This window comes from Temnothorax americanus, unplaced genomic scaffold (assembly GCF_048541705.1).
Source record: "Temnothorax americanus isolate GAGA-0224 unplaced genomic scaffold, ASM4854170v1 Scaffold34, whole genome shotgun sequence".
In the NCBI taxonomy this organism is placed as follows: Eukaryota; Metazoa; Arthropoda; class Insecta; order Hymenoptera; family Formicidae; genus Temnothorax; species Temnothorax americanus.
The window spans coordinates 591,926-609,877 of NW_027509485.1; the positions used below are offsets into that span (position 1 = coordinate 591,926).

Here is a 17,952-nt window from a genome sequence, read left to right on the forward strand (position 1 = left end):
TCCGTCGGAAAAATCTGGAAACCACCGTGACCGAGAGGAGACCGAAGACGGGGTGCATGACAGAGGTAGATGGAATACCTGATTCGTTGCCAAGAGCCCTAGCCTACACACCGCCATTTCGAGCACTCGCGCGATATGCGCGCGTGTCGTTCGTCTTTTCGCGCGTTGTCCTCTCCTTTTTGCCTATCGCCTTTCTCTCGGCGATCTTTTTAAGAACGTTCTCCTTCGCGCGATGCATATACACAAAGGGATGCGTTATGTCGGCGCCTTTCACGTTTCTCGGAGTAATGTTTCGTTCTCGCAACGCTGCACCGAAATACCTGCTCAACCCTAATAGGCTTTGGCTTCTATAGTTAATCGTGCAATTTCTTTCTGTTATAATATGTACAATTATTATTATTACGTCGCATATATGTTTTTACTGCTTGCACGAGGCATTTGTAGAAATTAGGAGCAAAAAAATATAGCTTATTTTAACTTGTTATCCTTTTTTTACATCCATTTTTCTATGTTAACCCTTACAGAAAGATAATACTGTAAGTGATTATTTAGCTGGTAATTAATTACTTATTTTGGGTATTAAAAACATTAAAAACAGTGCTTTTAATACTCAAAATAACTAATTAATTATTAACCAAATAATTACTTACAATATTAAATTTCAGCTGTAAGGAAAACTTTTTATAATACGTACTGTTATTTTTACTACATATTTCACCCTATCGTCTTGACGAGATATTTCTGGAAATATAAAGTGAGGGATGAACTATTTTTAATGCAAACTGAGGACAAAGTCCGGAAAGGTTTATACAATTTACATTTACACGCGAGGCAATTGCCCGACACTGGGGAGGTGGTTGGTTTTTATTTCCCGATCTATTTTTGGCCGCCTTTCGCGTCGTGCAGCTTCAACAACAGCCAGATGCGTTTATCGGTCGTCAGTGAGTTATACGAGCAATCGCGAATTCCACCCACGAGATGCACGCGTCTGGCGCCTCGTCGTCATTATCCAAGGGGATCTTCCGAAATCTTTTGATTTCGAGAGAAAGAACAGATGAGAATACAAAATAACTCACCATCAGTTACGTGGTTAATATAATTTTTATAATCAATTGTCTGCTTCATAAATTTCTGCAATCGACGTTTAGTTCCTGTACACAATTTTTAGATATCGCTTTAATTGAACTCTTATTTTAATATTGTCAACAGAAGTTAATCACTATTGTTATATTTATTTAAATTTCACGCTGATAAATGACTTTGTTTCTCTTCTCCGGGATTAAATTCAACGTTTCACTGAAGATTGATCCGCTCGTGCATCATGATAGAATAGCGCTCTTTCATAAATCAGTAGATTTTGACCTTGCACCTTGTTTAACGCGGTTTGCTCGGCTTCCTGCCTGAGAAAGCTAACAGTTGTCGTAAATCACCGCGAACGACCGCGGAACAAAACGTTGAAGTAGCTTCGGTCCATTAAGTCGCGCACGGAAAATTGCTCGCTCGGCGCATAAAAATATGCAAGCGCATTCTGCATGGATGCTCGCGCAATTTTTCCTTCGTCTGCCAGCAAACTGGCACCGAATGAACGTTTAAGTTTAAGCGCCGTCGCTCATTCTCATCGTTTTTCATTGTAAAGCTTTATCGCACCCATCCCGTTCGGCATTGCCAACAAAGCGTCCGCGCGCACTTGTTTACGACGAGGGGCTTAACCATCCAGAGCAAACCGTCTCTTGCTTTTTTTAAACGAACATTGTGTCAAGAATTATAATTATAACCATGCAGATTATTAATTTTAATCGTAATTCTGATGACATCTGTTTCGTTAAAAATGCCAATGCAGATTCGGAACGATTATTACCGAATCTGCGGGAAAGCTCGTGGCTCTCGCGACGCGAAAAACTTTCACGTGCGAGCTGTCCCGAGCGCTGAAAACCCGGGTATGGGCCATGCGCGACTTTACGGAGATCCGGGTCCGTGTACTCCGTTCTAAAGATGTATTGGAGAAGTGTAAGAAGGGTAGGCTATTTCTGGTCGTGGGAGCCGAGAGTGAGACTCGCCGTGCAAACGGCTCTTAGCCACTTCGTACGCAGAGAGTAGTCTCGCTTTCGCCGCGTATCGCCGATATACCTTTCGGGAGGACGGCATCTCGCGAAAACCCGAACGATGTGACCGGTGTAGTGTGTGTGATAATATTTTGCTCGGTGATTAGCACGAACGGGATTAGCTACGGAGCCGATAAAGATTATATGGGAATAATGGAGAACGCGATGCATCGGATTGCACTGGAACGAGAACCAAATGACATCAAATACGTATAATAAACGGGAATAAATGAATAAAACTGATTTTTGCGGAAGAAGAAACGATATATATCAGAAGAAAAATAATTTTAACGACGAAACGAGATAGATCAAAGTTACTTGGCAAATCAGTGTTTAGAAAGAAATTTATGTGTATGTGTGGAAAGAACTTTTGCTTCGCGAAAGGAGTTGAAAAAATTTCTGTGCAAATACTGAAAACAAGTGATTATTAATTTTTTTTTAGAAAAATTTACACATTTTTTATTACTTTTAAAGAACTATTATTAAATCGCGCCTGTATAAATATATGCATATGCGGAACTAATGAGTGGACTAATTGAGAAATCAAGACTGCAGTTCGTAATATGTAATGACAAAAAGTATTTCTTTCAAAGCTATAAATATGAAAAGCAAACCCCGTGAAATCCTCTATAATATAATGTCAGTTCACAGGTGACGCGTGTGCTATAGGTATTAAGCAATCAAAAGTTAAAATGTCAAATGGTTAAAAGCCACACACACACACACACACACACAGTTCTGAGAAGAGAGAGAATAAATAATATTGAGCAGATGTAAGCTCAGGTAGCAAGACAAATTTCTTTTCAAATATGTAAATAATTAATTAATTAAAGACTGTCGATATTCTAAAATTAACGAGTAATAAAGAAAGTCCTCTCTAGGCTTTGAGAGTCAAACGCGGTTAATTGTGAATGAGTTAACTGCGTCACATTTAATTAATAATTTAATACAAATTAAAAATCGTACGTTTCGGCTTTACTTTGAGCCGATTTATCTGTCTTCACAGCGACATGGTGATATAGATAATTTAAATAATCTGAAGTTAATTTTTTTTCATAAAACGATAAAACTGTAATCAACTTTTTATATCAATTACAAAGATTTATGACGAGAAGTATCGACGATACGCCGTGGTCTAAATTAAAGAGATAATCGCGTGCAAGAAGTTATACAATCGCGAAATCGAGACACATATTGATGAATCGATAAAAGAGGTCAAAACGGAATTCAACGGACGATATCGCGCGCGGGGGCGAGACGGCGCGGCGATGCATACGAATGATTGAAGGCATAATTTTTATCGTGTGGATACTAAGTTTCGAGCTGATGTCCATTTGTCCGTGTCGCCGGCAAACGAGTTCGTTGACGGCATAAACAACGCGATTGGACATTATTTTCTGAAAAAGGAAGCGGTCTAAATCGACCTTTGTTCTGAGCTTTGTTAAGACACGAGCTCTTTCGTAGCGCGCTCCTGAGACCAATGACTAATGATTCACACGATTTGTGAGCTCGTCGCGAATTTAGATGAATCTGAACCACCCGAAATCTTAGAAGCTTGACAATATCGACATACTTAAAATCGCAAAGAACACCACTAATAATCTCGAGTCATCGTGGAAGAGCACGATTGAAAAGAATAATCTCACAGAATCATGATGCATTCAATACAATCAAGAATAAACCATCGTCTATCTCCAGAATTGATTCAGAAATCCATGTGATAACATTTGCAACCGTAAGAAATCACCAAAGTGTCACTAATGACCTCACCAAGCGTCGAATAAATTATCTCGGTAGAAGACAATGTCCTTCTGCAGAATCACGGGTAAAAGTCGGGGTCTTCCCAGGCCGAACTACTTTCCGCTTCTACCGCCCATAAGTCCAGCAGATGCGAAGCGATTCTGTCGTATCACCGGCAAGTCCTACGGCCTACCGACCCATCATTACATTCCGGTGCTGCTGGGCGCGCACGCTCAGGACAAATCAAAATGCAAGATCACGACAAACGCGTCGGGCCTCGGCCCGCACCACTACACCGCCGGTCTGATCGTCGGCGAGAAGAAGCGGCACGTGGTGCTCAAGGATTATCGTTACGTCTTCCCGATCCTGGAGGGCGAGGGCGAACAGCAACGTGCTCTGCGAGAGCTTCTGAACGCGAAGCAAACGCCGATCGAGGAAGCGGAGAAGTTCGTGTACACGGTGGAGGAGCGAAGATGCAGCCTCGTGTTCCCGGCGAAATTGGAAGCCGCTGTCAGGGACGGAGACGTCAAGGACGTGATGCTGTCGAGGGATTGCGACACCGTTTTGCTAAGGCTGAAGCAAGGCAAGAACGTATCCGTGGATTTTAAGAATCTGGTGGATTTCGAGAATCTTTACGACGGCATGGGACCGCGAGAGGAGGTGCTGAAGGAACGGGCAAAGCTGGAGGCCGAGGCTAGGAAACGAAAGAGGAAGAAGCAAACCGCGCTGAATTACGCGAAGAAGTTCTTTGAGGAGAAGGAGAGAGCAGCCGACGAGGAAGAGCTACAACGTACCAAGCAGCTTAAGCTAAGAAGCATCAAAGAAGAGGTCAAGGAGGAAACAGCGGAAGACTGGAGGCACGTGAATGCGGAACAAGCGAGACTCAAATCATTCGACATCGCGAACATGTCGAACATTCTCAAGGACGCAGCGAAGCCAATTTCTAACGTATTAGACTGGAATTCGTTGCAGGACAACGCGAAGAAGCCAGTCGGCGTGCCGGTGATCGAAAAAATACCGATACCCGTAATGGCCGAGCCACAAATCATAGACCCCGAACCGATTTTATACGCCAGTCCCATATCCGAATCCGTGGGTGGTTTCGAAACGATCGCGATCTCCAAGCCGCTGACACCTTTAATTGCGAAGCCGGACATTACGCTGCAGAGCGCGATTCGAAGTATCCCGCGGAACGAGCTCGAAGGAAGCGCGAACGTGACGGAGAAACTCCTACAGGCTGGAGAACAGGCATTAGAATGTCTGCCTAAGATGGAGGAAATACCCGAGTTAGTGCGAAACCTGCCCGCCGGGAAAAAAACCACGATGCACAACGTTAAGGGTCTCAAGCTGGATATCAAATCAGCGGAGAGATTTGTCGCTGGCCAAACGGTGCACACACCTTCCGGCGCTGTTTTCGTTCCCGGCCAAACCTTGCAGACGCCTCAAGGTCCCACCTTCGTTCCCGGATTAACTCTTAATACGCCTGACGGTCCTCTCTTGGTTCCCGGACAGATCGTCACTGTGAACGAGCCGGACGGGGCGAGGACGCCGGTGTTTGTCGCCGGGCAGACTCTAACGACGGAGCGAGGCGAGCGTTTCGTGCAAGGCCAGACGCTCCATACGAGCGAGAAGAGCAAGTTTGTCGAGGGTCAGACCGTTTTGACGGAAGAGGGCCCAAAATTCGTAGCTGGTCAAGTGATAGCGAACGGTACTTTCGTCGCAGGTCAGACCGTGATCACCCCGGACGGGGTACGTTTCATGGCAGGCCAGACAGTCACGGATTATCGCGGTGAGTCGATTTTCGTGCCGGGTCAGAATGTGCAGATCAACGGCAGGCACGAATTTGTGCCAGGCCAGTACGTCGAATCGCCGAGCGGCGAGTCCAAATTCGTTCCTGGACAGACACTGCTAACGGCCGAAGGCCCGCAGTTCGTTCCGGGCCAATACGTGACCACGAAGTCGGGCGAGATGCATTTTGTCCCTGGCGTTGCCAAGGAAACGGAAGATACCTCGACATTCGTGCCGGGAATGACCCTGGACACTCCGAAGGGTCAAAAGTTTGTAGAGGGCCAGGTGCTGAAGACTCCGGAAGGTATAGTATTTCGTCCGGGACAAACCGTCATCACCGAAAAAAGCTTTGATTTCATCGCAGCGAGCAAGTTCAACGAGGTGATCTTCCAAGACGCCGGTCCCGTCGGTATACCTGTGGATCCAAAGACCGCGACTGCGATATCAACTCTTCAGCAACGTGAGGTCTTCGGTCACATGGTGCAGACGGAGAAGGGTATCGAGTTCTTCCCGGAGAACTCGAAAAAACTGCCGGAGGGTCGAAAAATCGTGCCCGGTCAGCTGGTCACCGGCGACAAAGACGGGCCGCGTTTCGTACCGGGTGTCATGACCGAGGACGGCTTCCTGCCGGGGCAAATAGTCACGACGGAGAAAGGGGAGGAATTCGTGCCGGGCCAGGTGATCGACACCAGCAGCGGGCCGAAATTCGTGCCTGGCCAAATAGTGGAGACCCGGACCGGGCCCAAGTTCGTGCCCGGTCAAACGGTAGACACGCCGGACGGGCCGCGTTTCGTGCCGGGTCAGATCGTGGACACCAAGGTAGGACCGACGTTCATCCCCGGTCAGGTGATCTACACCGAGGAAGAGGGATCCAGATTCGTGCCGGGACAAGTGGTGGACACGCCGGACGGACCTAGATTTGTACCGGGTCGCGTGGTGGAAGCCGGCGAAATGGGCGTGACCTTCGTACCGGGCCAAATCGTGCAGACGGAAGAGGGGCCTTGCTTCGTCGCCTCCGATCTCATCGATACACCCGAGGGCGAGCTGGAATTCTCCGTACAGGGCTTCGAGGTTACCCCCGAGGAGCTGCGACTGCTACGGCCGCAGCATATGCACTACAATCCGCGCTTTCGCCATCGTGGCGAGACCAGCATAGATGCTAAGATGCTGCGCGAGCTGTCCGAGGCGGGATTGTCCGTGGGGCGAAAGGTCGCGACGAATCTGCCGACGGTGGACGTGGACGTGGATCCGAAGGCAGTAGCCTTAGAGCAGGCTCTCGCCGTGGCGACGACAAAGTTGGGCCTGCAAGGTGGTACAGCGATAAAGTTGGCGCAAGTTATGTCGACAATTGCGCAATTAGCGAGAAACATTGTTTTACAGCAGCAGCAACAACAGCAACAGAATTCAGATACTGCAAATGCGATAACGTTGACGAACGGCAATCGATCACCCGTTAATGAAACTGAAGGCAGAATAAACAATGACAATAACGTCGTGTCACTTCGAGGTATAATAAGGACGGCAATCGCAGCAGCTGCCTTGACGATATCGGACGATCAACAAGTAATATTGGACAATATCGATTCTCAAGACTTCATCTACTCCTCCATCAGTGAATCATTCAACATGTTGTTACGTCAGACTGATCGAGATGTCGAGCAGTCGATGGACGAAATCCTACAAATTCTCTTAATCCCGCAGAATCGTAGTTCCTTTTGCCAAAGCGTATTGTCGGAATTGTTAGATAGCAAGAACAGCAAAGTGAACATACTCAAGTCGACTGTGAGTCCGGACCAGCCGTTGCGGAGGGACGCCGTGCTCGACAAGCTATCGATGGTTCTCGAGGAAGAGCACGGCTCGGACTTGATCGGACCGGCCTTTCGAGCCGTCTCGAAGAACGATCCCGAGCTAGTGTCGCTCGTCCTGGAGAACGTATCGCGGTACGTGGCGGACGTCGCGACCGAGAAAGAAGCTGCGGAAACGGTCTACAAGGCGATCGTCCAAGCGGTCCGAGAATCGAGCGAGATTCGTGTGAAGGAGCTGCTGAACGCCAAGGGGCCGGACGTTCGCGAGATGCTGCTTCAGGCGGTGGGCCTGGCACGAGCTTTGGGGATGTCCGACACGGCGAACAGCTTGTTGTCGGTGATCAGCGACGAGAAGTCCACGCGGGCGCTGGCGAACGATCGGGTGACCATGGACGTGCTGAGGAGGCTCGCGATCATGAGAAAACTCGCGGAAGAGCGGCCACCCTTCATGAACGCCCTCGGACAGCTGTGCAGCGATCCCGAACTGGCTAGGGTGGATCCGCGATTGCGAGCCCTCGTGAGAGAGAGCGCCGCGCTGATGATAGTACCCGAAGAGACCCCGTTGCTGTCCTCAGCCGACGTTCCAACCGCGTTGCTGTGCGCCGACAACAGCCTGGCGATGGAAGAGTTCCTCCTGAGAAGAAGCCACAAGCGGTCGGCCATCTTCATGATTTTGAAGCAGGGTATGCAGGCGGTCGTGCCTAGAGAGGCCTCCAGATCGGTGTTGACCGGTGAGGTCGCCTATACCGTCCTCGACGAGGACGGTATACATCACTTCGAACCGTTACACGTGTTCTCGGCGCTCAGGTTGAATCGTCCGGCCGCTCATCGATTCTCTATGTACTGTTGCCCGGTAGCAAAGGAGGTGGACATCGACGGCGAAGTAATGTCCACCACCTTCACCGGCACGACGTCGATCGCGAGCAGTCTGGATGGCTCTGCCAATGGCAGTTCCAACAAGCAAGAAAGCAATGGTACAGCAACTCTATCGAGATCCGAACAATCAGCCGCGTTTTATTCAGTTAGCAGGGAGAACACGCCTAGTCTGAAGAGGTTGAACGGCGCTCGGCAATGGGGCAGCTTTGAGCGGGTAAAGTATTAGGAGGATAAAGACTGAGAATGAACATTCGTTAATATTTATGGTTTTTTCATCGAAGCTGATAGTATTTCATATTACATAAACTTGATTAATTATACTTAGCCAAAAACAAAAAAAAAAGAATGTCAAATCAAAACTTATATACCCGTATATACGCAACAAACTATAATCTTCTTATAAGAATTTCAATTTTTTATTTCAACGTTTTTTCAATTGAACTACATATAAAACTTCGTTTAACTAAATAATTTAATTCGAACAAGTTTTCTTCATTTAACACAATATATAAGCTCATTTCAAGATTATAGATTGCGCACATACGAGTATGTAAATCTTGATTTAATACTTTTTTTTCTGTACAAGGAAATGATTCGGTTAGATCCAATTTCGAGATTCCCATCTCTTGCTAACTAATTCTCTCTGCGCTGGTTCCAAAATCTGGTCTCTATATTCTTCTATTAAAACAATAATTTTAACACAATTCGCAACTACGTTTTACAATTCACGAAATAAACGCATCATCTCTATCTTTATTTCAAGGTGCACTTGAAAAAGAAAGTCAGATACAGTTTTTCGCTTCTATTTGTGCCGTCGTATTTTCGTTTCCAGGGATCCTCGGAGAATTATGTCGTCGTGAAGGACTACTTAGCGGACAACGACGGATTCACCGTGAACGTCGGCGACATCGTCGAAGCTGTCGAGCACGACGGTGCGGCAAAGTAAGCAATTTTTAGTTCAAGGATATACAATTAAAAAAAAAAAGGGGAAAAGGAAGGTATAGCTCCTCTCGATTGTCATCGCGCCGCTTTAATACGTATCCGCGAGAGTGTACACGTGGGTGGCAACCGTTTCGTGGTGGATAAAATCCACCGCGCGATCTAAAGATAGCCCGCGCGACTCATCGCGTTCACACGCGTCGTCCTCACGCGCGGCGCGCGTCGACATGTCCCCGCGATAACGATTGTCCAAGGCTGTTTATCATCGATTTATACCCCGAGATATCGGCGCGTACATACACGCGAAAGCGATAGGATATGAGAGATCGGATCGGAGTCGAGGCTCATTTATGGCCAGCAGGTGCATCTCGCACTATTAACGCTGATGACGCTGGTCTCTCCTCGCGAGAGAGCGGGTGCGAATCTTAAAGGCGGCTGCTGTTTGTACGCGCAACTGTGCGGCCGCAATTATATACTTTCGCGTCCACCGTCGAATGCCCCGCGGCTTCTCTGCACGGTCGTCGTGAAGGAAACCCGTGGGGGACCTCGGTCAAGCTAATCCGGATGTCGAACCGAGTATGGGTGGACGAGGATCATTGCCCCGCGAGTGTGAGATACGCTTTTGAGCTTCTGTTTGCACACCCGCTTGCAGCGTTCTATTTTTACGCCGCACGGTGGTTTTATTGGCGTTCGACATGTCCCGTTCGAGCTGACTTATTGCGCGAAATTTGTGAATACTTTTGACAGATGGAAAATTCGCGCGGAATTTACGGTCGCATAAAAGATGCTTGCGGCGGCGATCTCGGGTTATGCAAGAAAACTGGCTCGCTTGTACAACGCATGAGTAATCCTCGAATGACCGAGGATAAAAGTCTCACGGAACTGCTCCTAAATCGCATATGGGACTTTTGGAGTGAAGCAATGTAACGGCGGAAGAACATCGTGCCGCGTGAAAGCTACGCCTTGCTGTTACACGCTGTAAAATTAGCACAGCACATGGCTTTCAGCTACATCCGCAAAATTAACAAGGTGGAACGGCATGTTGCTGAAATATAATCCGCAAATGGCACCCCTCATTCCACCGCAATGCTTGCGAAACATCCGCTTTAATCGCTTTGCACCACGCTTAAAGACTCACGCGGTCGACTTCGATAACAAATAGACAGTTGGTTCTATAACAAAGACATAAAGATATGTGCAAACATATAATATCGAGAGAGAGAGAGAAGTCTCTTTTTTATGAAGTCTTCGTCGCATAAACGAACGAGAACCATGCAGCAGGTGTTTCGCGTTGTTTTAGGAAAGCGAGGACGGACCCCGACTTAGAGGTCGAAGTCGGCGATATCCTGGACAACTCAGCTGCGAAGCACAAGCTTTCAATTCGGCCGCGTCGAAATCACGCAGATCCACGTGCTCGAATCAGCCCGAGCGTCGACTCGGACCAGAGCCTTCAAAGGTAAGAGGCCAAGGTATACCGAAACAATCGAGACAACCGAGACCGAGACGTTTCATTTGTGTTTCTACCTTGGGAATCGCGTCTGGTAACGAGACGGCTAGAATTACAACGTTCCGCAATCGCTAATTTTATCGCCGAAAGCGTAAATTATTAGCTTCCTCGATGCACGATATTTCATTCTGTTCTCGTAACAAAGCCCGACCAACTGAAAATAGAATAATGAAGAGTGCAACATTAAATTTGGACTCATCAAGAACACGTCACCGTCGACTTTCTGTCGTAAGATAACGATTGTCGTCATCCGTTAACACGCCCCGTCAACCTAATCTCTTCAATGATACCTAAGTCGTCTACAGACGATTCCGAGTCTCGACATCGAACTCGCGAAACTCATGTTCGACCGTTAGACGCCGTGCCGTCGTAAGCGGTGAGATCCCGACGAGAGAGAGAGAGAGACGGGTAGAGGCGCCGTACGGGCAAACCGGGCTCGTGCGACGACCGTAGTGTGTCACATTGTTTTGAGCCTTTCGACTCACGAGACTCCTAGAGATATCATTGCCACCTTTGACTAGAGATCAATATCCCAGACAGCACCATGTCCAAAATCGTGATGTAAGACGTCTTTTATCCACCTTTTCGTAAGACGTCTGAAAAATGTCTAAAAAGATGACTTATGTGCCGCTTTTGGACATGCGTGCTGTCTAGGATGTATTAATTTTAAAAAAATAAACACAGATTAGTTTCAACAAGTTAATGATGACGAACAATTTGATAATGTATCGTAAAAAAAAATTAAGTCCAGAATCTCAATCATAAATAAATATATTGAATTATGCTATACCGATTGTAGCAAATATTATTTTGCAATCCACAAGAAAAGATGATGGGAAGATCTATTTGTACAAGCAAATGTCGCAATAAAAACTGTTTTAGCCAAAAATATAAAATAATACATTACTATAAAATTTAATATCCGAACACCATAAAACCGAATGTTTATGGCAAGTGATTCGATATGAATCTTATTGCCGTCGCATCGTTAACGCGTTTAACGAAACAGTCAGTCAAATACCTGTGCGACACGTGTGCGTTTAAATACGACAGGCGAGACAGAAGCGGCCCGTTGTCATGCGAGCCGCATTGAGAGCAAACTTGGACTTGCACAGTTCCGAAATAAATTCAACACCGCTGAATTATGGACGACGCTAGACGCTAATGAAGATTAAGCATTTATAAACGTCTTGGGCAATAATATCTCGCGCGATCGTATCTCTGCGTGATTATTGGCGGCAGGCCAGTGTCAGTAAAACCGATAGCGCACGACTTATCGCCAAAAGGAAACCTTCGAATGTCAAAGGAAGGCACCGACATTAAAGAAATATTGCGGACGTTTTGCAGAAACTCAACATATTTATAACTTCAGAAAACTATATTTTTAGACTAATTCAATATGTAATATTTCAATATGCAATATGTTTTATTCCTTAAAAAGTTAAAGCGATATTGGAATTTGTGAGGCTGACACATATATAATGCCACACCTCTCTGTAGTCATGAGAATGAAAACGTATGTGATAAAGCACCTATGTAGCAATTCGAGCACGTTCGCCAACAAATTTTGCGTTCTGTGAATGGACGATGACTTCGATGACAAGATGAACCGATGCCTTAGTCATTCTGTGTAAATATAACTGCGCGACTCCTACGCTTTCGAATGTCTGTCTATCTATATCATCTCTTTCGATAGCATCCGATTCGATCTAGTTTAGTTATTAGATGAATTTTAAAATTATCGACGAAAAGTATTGACAACAAAGTTTATACAAAAAAATATTTCCAAAGAATGACCATTTAATTAGTTTTTTAAATGCTAAAAATGTACAATCGCGGATTATCAGAAATGATTAATATGACTATCATGACTTCAATGAAGTGTTATTATCAAAGACATAATATTAGAAAATTGTCGAATGTCTGCAATCTTAGACAAATACAAGTATTCGGCGAAAGATATTTCTCTTTACAATAAATGTCTAATAGGATTTGTTGCTTTACAGGGTATACGTTCGTACATCTGACGGAAGGCAAGGATGGCTACCTTCATCCATTTTAATGCAAACGGCACTTAGCGAAGAGACTTCATCAATGATTCGGCCAGAAGATTCTCATTATCGACGAGAGTATGTATCTGCACTTAATTTTCAACTTTGTAATCGCATTCTTATAATTTTCAATTATATTTGAAGTCAATCTTTCCTTCTATCTATACTTTATTTTATATCACAAACTTAATTACGATACTCTCAATCTTTGCAAACATTTTATGCTATAATTAATACAATTAACAGTAAGACAAAAATGTTCCAACATTCGCTTTGCTTACAGAGCTGTCGTGAAAGAGCTAATCGAGACGGAGGAAGAGTTCGGCAGAGATGTTCAGCTCGTCGTCGAACGTTATTTGAAGCCCCTCGACAATCCTGGCGTCCCGCGGGCCGTACGAGATAACAAAGAAATTATCTTCACTAATCTGAAGCAAATAGCTGATTTTCATAACACGTATGTATTTACAGCAACATACGCTCATAGGAAAACGTAAAGGTGCGTTGCAACACTCTCAGACGAGCAGCACACACATTCATGGATACATTATACAATACCTGACACACTTCTGTTTTCTTTTTAATTGGCTTTTATTCAATTTAATGAAAATAATGAATATTAAACGTACACACTTATTTCTAGGCGCAAATAATCTGTGAAGTTTATGAAATAATATTATAAATATTATAAATTTTATCTTTCCATAGATTCAGTATATTTACGGAGATAATAATCTCAGATTATACAGATTATGTATTATTATTTATCTAAATATTCTATTATGTTATTAATTACATAAAACACATAAATAATTATTTTATTTTATTATTCACAATTGCGAACACATCGAAGAAACACATGCACACTCGAGTAATTTTTTAATGTACATTGTTATTGGCTTATCAATTATATCACCAAAAGATTGGTACACAATACTGTATTATACACGATCACGTTATATACGCATACAATTCTCCACACATTATTCTTTCACTTATAGCGGAATACGATGTACGAAGCGTAAGTTTATCGTCTAAGCGTATTTTGTGTAATATATAGTGTGCTTCTTCGTATATATGTGAACGTGCCCCCAAAAATTAATCTGTATCTATGTATATTATCGCTTTTTGAGAACTTAATTACAATGCCCTACTTTAACGTTAGACATGATTTTAGATGTAACAAATCAAATATTACTGTAAAACTGCATAAGCTTGAAGTAAATATATATATAGATATTTCTCTAATCTCATTACAAAAGAAAATTATCATGTTACTTATGACATTGATGTACGACATTGGTATAGAAGTTGATTTTGTATTGACTACGTTATTACTAACTCGACTGATATTAATTCATCAGCACTTATCAATGTTGATCTTGCTGTTTTAATCTGAGATTAAATTAGATTCTAATTTCTTTCGTGAAACCCGTAGGACTCATTTCCACCCTCTGTCATATCAGTAAATAATACTGACCATTTCTCAAAATATGCCACATTTCTTGGGTGACTACCCTTGCATTATGTATCGCTCCTAAATGAAGCGTGTCGCAATCTGAAGATGACACAGACTTCCATTCCGTAGCATGTTAGGCGTGGTGTGACTTTGGCATGATAATTAATTCCGGCCTTACTTAGATCGTTCGGCAGGGTGTTGATCGAGGGCGTTAAGTACTATGCGGATCAACCACGTATGCTTGGCAGAACTTTCTTGAGACTGGTAAGTGCATATACATTGTCAGTAATCGTTATTATTAAAATAATTATGTTGACGTTCGCATTAAAATAATTATACTTTTTTTCTTATTATTTTTAATTGTATTTGTATAATTCTCTGCGCAAAAGCGCGAAATGAAATAATGTTTCTTTGATATGTGAGAATTGCACTTGTAAAGATATAAAATGGAAATTTTTATGACCGAACATTTTATGGAGAAATACATTTGACATTACGTTACGCAGCTATAAATGCTTTGATCGAATGGTTTAAAGTTTTAAAGTATAACAAACGCTATTCTATTCCAGGAGAGAGACTTTGACAAGCACGTGGCGTATTGCAGAGACGAGCCCGCTGCTCAGGAATTTCTTCAGACAAACGACGAAGTACGCGAATACTTTGAGGCAAGTTGTGTTTCTATCATTGCAATCGCGAATTTCTTACTAATTTGTGGATGAGAGTGTCGCTCTTAGATAAGTATTAATTACTAAGCTTGAATTAGCGAGACTGAAATGCAAGATTCAATTTCCAAACTCTAAATTGGATTACCTATAAAACTTAACCACGCGAATCGTAACAAATTGGCATTAATGATGTAAATATCAAGACTATAATATAGGTATGATGACAAACTAATATTTCACTTTTCTAAAAATACTGAAAGATATATTTACGTCTAGGTGCAAAATCAAATATAAACTATTAACAAAATAATAATAATAATAATAATAAAATAAAAATATAAAAATAGATATAAATTAAATACTAGATACTCTGTGTATGTGTGTGTGTGTGTGTGTGTGTGTATTAAAACGCACGTATATCGTGGCATATTATACATGATATTTTTATGTGTTAAAAAATATTTTCTGCAGACTGTTTATTACTTATTATAATAATATCTTTTAAAAGCTTTTGATCCAGCCTACATAACTGCTCTAAAACTTCAAAACAGATGTCTTTTTATTTGTAACTTCAACACGTCACGCGTGTTGCGAGCTTTTATCGGAATTCCATATTCGATCGCCGTGGTGCGGCGGCGGTATGGATTGGAGAAAATGATGTAATTATATAACATGCGGGGGATATATGCGGGCGTGTGTCCAGCCCTCGAAATAGCTGAGTTTATTCTTAACAGACGGAACATCTTTCGCTTCTCTTACCTACGACTGATAGTATCGAGATGCGTGTGCTATTCGGAAAAATACGTTTTTATTAAAGTTCAGAATACACATCATAGACAATATTGTATATTGCGATATATTACATCGACACTGCGATATTGTAGAAAAGAACATTTGCCGTTGAACGTATTTTGTCACAACATAAAACTGTTTCAAGATTTATATTTATAATTTGCAACTTTTCTGATGTAAAATTATGTTATATAGATAGTTAGAACAATCAAGAGATTAATCTGGTTTTCAATAAGACTCAAATTCTCTGCGAAATTATTTTAATCGAGCAAGGTACTCCAGATTCTTATCGTCTTCCTGCGGATTCTTACGCATCCTTTACACGTGCTGGAAGACGAATAAGAGGAAAGAGATTGTTGCGCGATAGTCACGAGAAGAACGCATCTCGGGATCCAGAGTGTATCGATGATCTCCGCGCGATCTTCGTGTTGTTTTCGCGCGTGGTCAGTCGCACACGAAATCGTCCGGCGTCTAAGTATAGCCGTTGCCGTATTGGTCTTCCGAGTTTGCCGCGGCGGCGGTTGCGAGCGCCCGAAGATTCCTCCTCAGTACCGCGAACCACTGACCACCACGCCGTCCGTATGTGAGAATCTCCGCGCGGCGGATCCAAGAAATCTGATCAGGAGCCGGACTCCTGTGCGCACTCCATCTGCGAGCACCCTTCGCGACGACCTACGACGAAATATACCTCGACCAGTACGAAGTACCTCGATCTCACGGTGTTTCTTCCCCGTTCAAGGTGCGCGTCCAATAGCAAAAATACACTCTGCATTCTCCGTTCTCCAAATGTTCTTCCGTTCTACTATGCGAAAGTTGCGAGACGCCGCGATACGTCAATCCCGTGCGTCGTCGTCATCCCGTTGTGCGCGAACGTGGTGACCACGCGCTCTGCGGGGGTGACACACACCCGCAGTTTGCGCGCAAAATTCAGTCACACATCCAAAAATACACGTGTTCATGCCAAATCTTCCCCGCGGGTGTCGAATTACGGTGTCGGCAAATTCGTTCGTTGCGCCGCGAGAAGCACCGTTGAGGGCACCTCGATCTCGGTTGTTAGCCCGAAAAACGTGCTATGATTTATCGGTCCCTCGATCTGCTCTAATTACGAGTCACGCTTCGTGAAGTAGATAGATACGGAAATAGCAATGAGATTTGTGTATGCGCGACAGAATTTCAAGTTTGATATTAAATTTATCATGAAAAGATTGTAAATAGGAGAACGTAGCTTCAGTCCGAGATCACATTAAATGGGTAGACGCATAAGAATAATGAAGAAACTCTTAGGAATCTCGGTGAAAAAGATCTAAGATTTGAACTCTCATTAATATAACTTTAATTTCATGTAAAACGTTTTGTGTATAGAATTTACACCAAAATTTGTTCTGAATATCTATATACCATGACGTTGACAAAACTGGACGTTCCGATCAGTCGTACCATCGCTTATTCGTTTCTTCCAGGAGTTGAGCCAGACTCTGGGTGACGACAAGAGCATATCAGAACACCTGAAGCTCCCGATACAACGCATAAACGACTACCAGCTCCTGTTAAAGGTATGTAAAATAACATTTTGCTTTTATTTCGACAAGATTCGTTGCAAGATCGCAATATTTTCTGCCTCATAATCTTATTATGCAAACACTCACGACAACACAAACGCATCATTAACTTGCGAGTTTTGAAAAGCATCTTCAAAGAGATTATTTTCAAAAGTGAGTAATACAAGAATGTTTAGTACGCTCGATACTTTTTTAGCTGATGAAATCAGCGTGTAACGAGACAATATATATGAGACAAAACTGAGTACACAAGATATACAGCACGACCTATATTTCCACTAGAATTTTATTGCGCCGGACGGAAATAGCGCGGCGCTAAAGCGCTTTCCACTTTGCCTTGAATTCGTGTCTCCTCGACATAATTATCCACAGCCATTCATTCGACGTATACATTACAGATTAACGAGACGCGCGTCCTCCTAATTTTAAATCACGCAACAAAATCGCCATTAATATGTGTCTCTTAAGAATTTGGAATTAATTTAACAGATATTTTTATTTGTATTTAATTTTTTACGCAATAGAAAAGTATAGAAGAATTCTAGATCTAACAAAAAATTTGCATGATCTAACAATTGCATCAAGATTGTTCAAGTATTTAATATATAGTGTTCGTCGTGACATTCGTCTAAGTCTCTAAGCCAAGTGGATTAATTTTATTAGCAAGTGGGC

At 43.4% G+C, this 17,952-nt stretch overlaps 1 protein-coding gene across 6 annotated transcripts in view; it reads left to right on the forward strand.

Moving 5' to 3' along the window:
- The first annotated feature begins 3,159 nt into the window (after window positions 1-3,159).
- Window positions 3,160-17,952, forward strand: part of Obsc (Obscurin) — a 35,237-nt gene continuing 20,444 nt past the window's right edge. For 2 of the 6 annotated variants that reach the window (XM_077413946.1, XM_077413948.1), the window contains exons 1-8: window positions 3,160-8,525; window positions 9,144-9,253; window positions 10,551-10,706; window positions 12,764-12,886; window positions 13,092-13,262; window positions 14,447-14,528; window positions 14,834-14,929; window positions 17,182-17,274. In XM_077413946.1, coding sequence (XP_077270072.1) covers window positions 3,906-8,525; window positions 9,144-9,253; window positions 10,551-10,706; window positions 12,764-12,886; window positions 13,092-13,262; window positions 14,447-14,528; window positions 14,834-14,929; window positions 17,182-17,274 — 5,451 coding nt within the window. In that variant the 5' untranslated portion in view covers window positions 3,160-3,905. The remainder of the gene's footprint in view (window positions 8,526-9,143; window positions 9,254-10,550; window positions 10,707-12,763; window positions 12,887-13,091; window positions 13,263-14,446; window positions 14,529-14,833; window positions 14,930-17,181; window positions 17,275-17,952) is intronic. The other 4 variants (XM_077413951.1, XM_077413950.1, XM_077413947.1 and 1 more) reach the window with 4 other exon arrangements.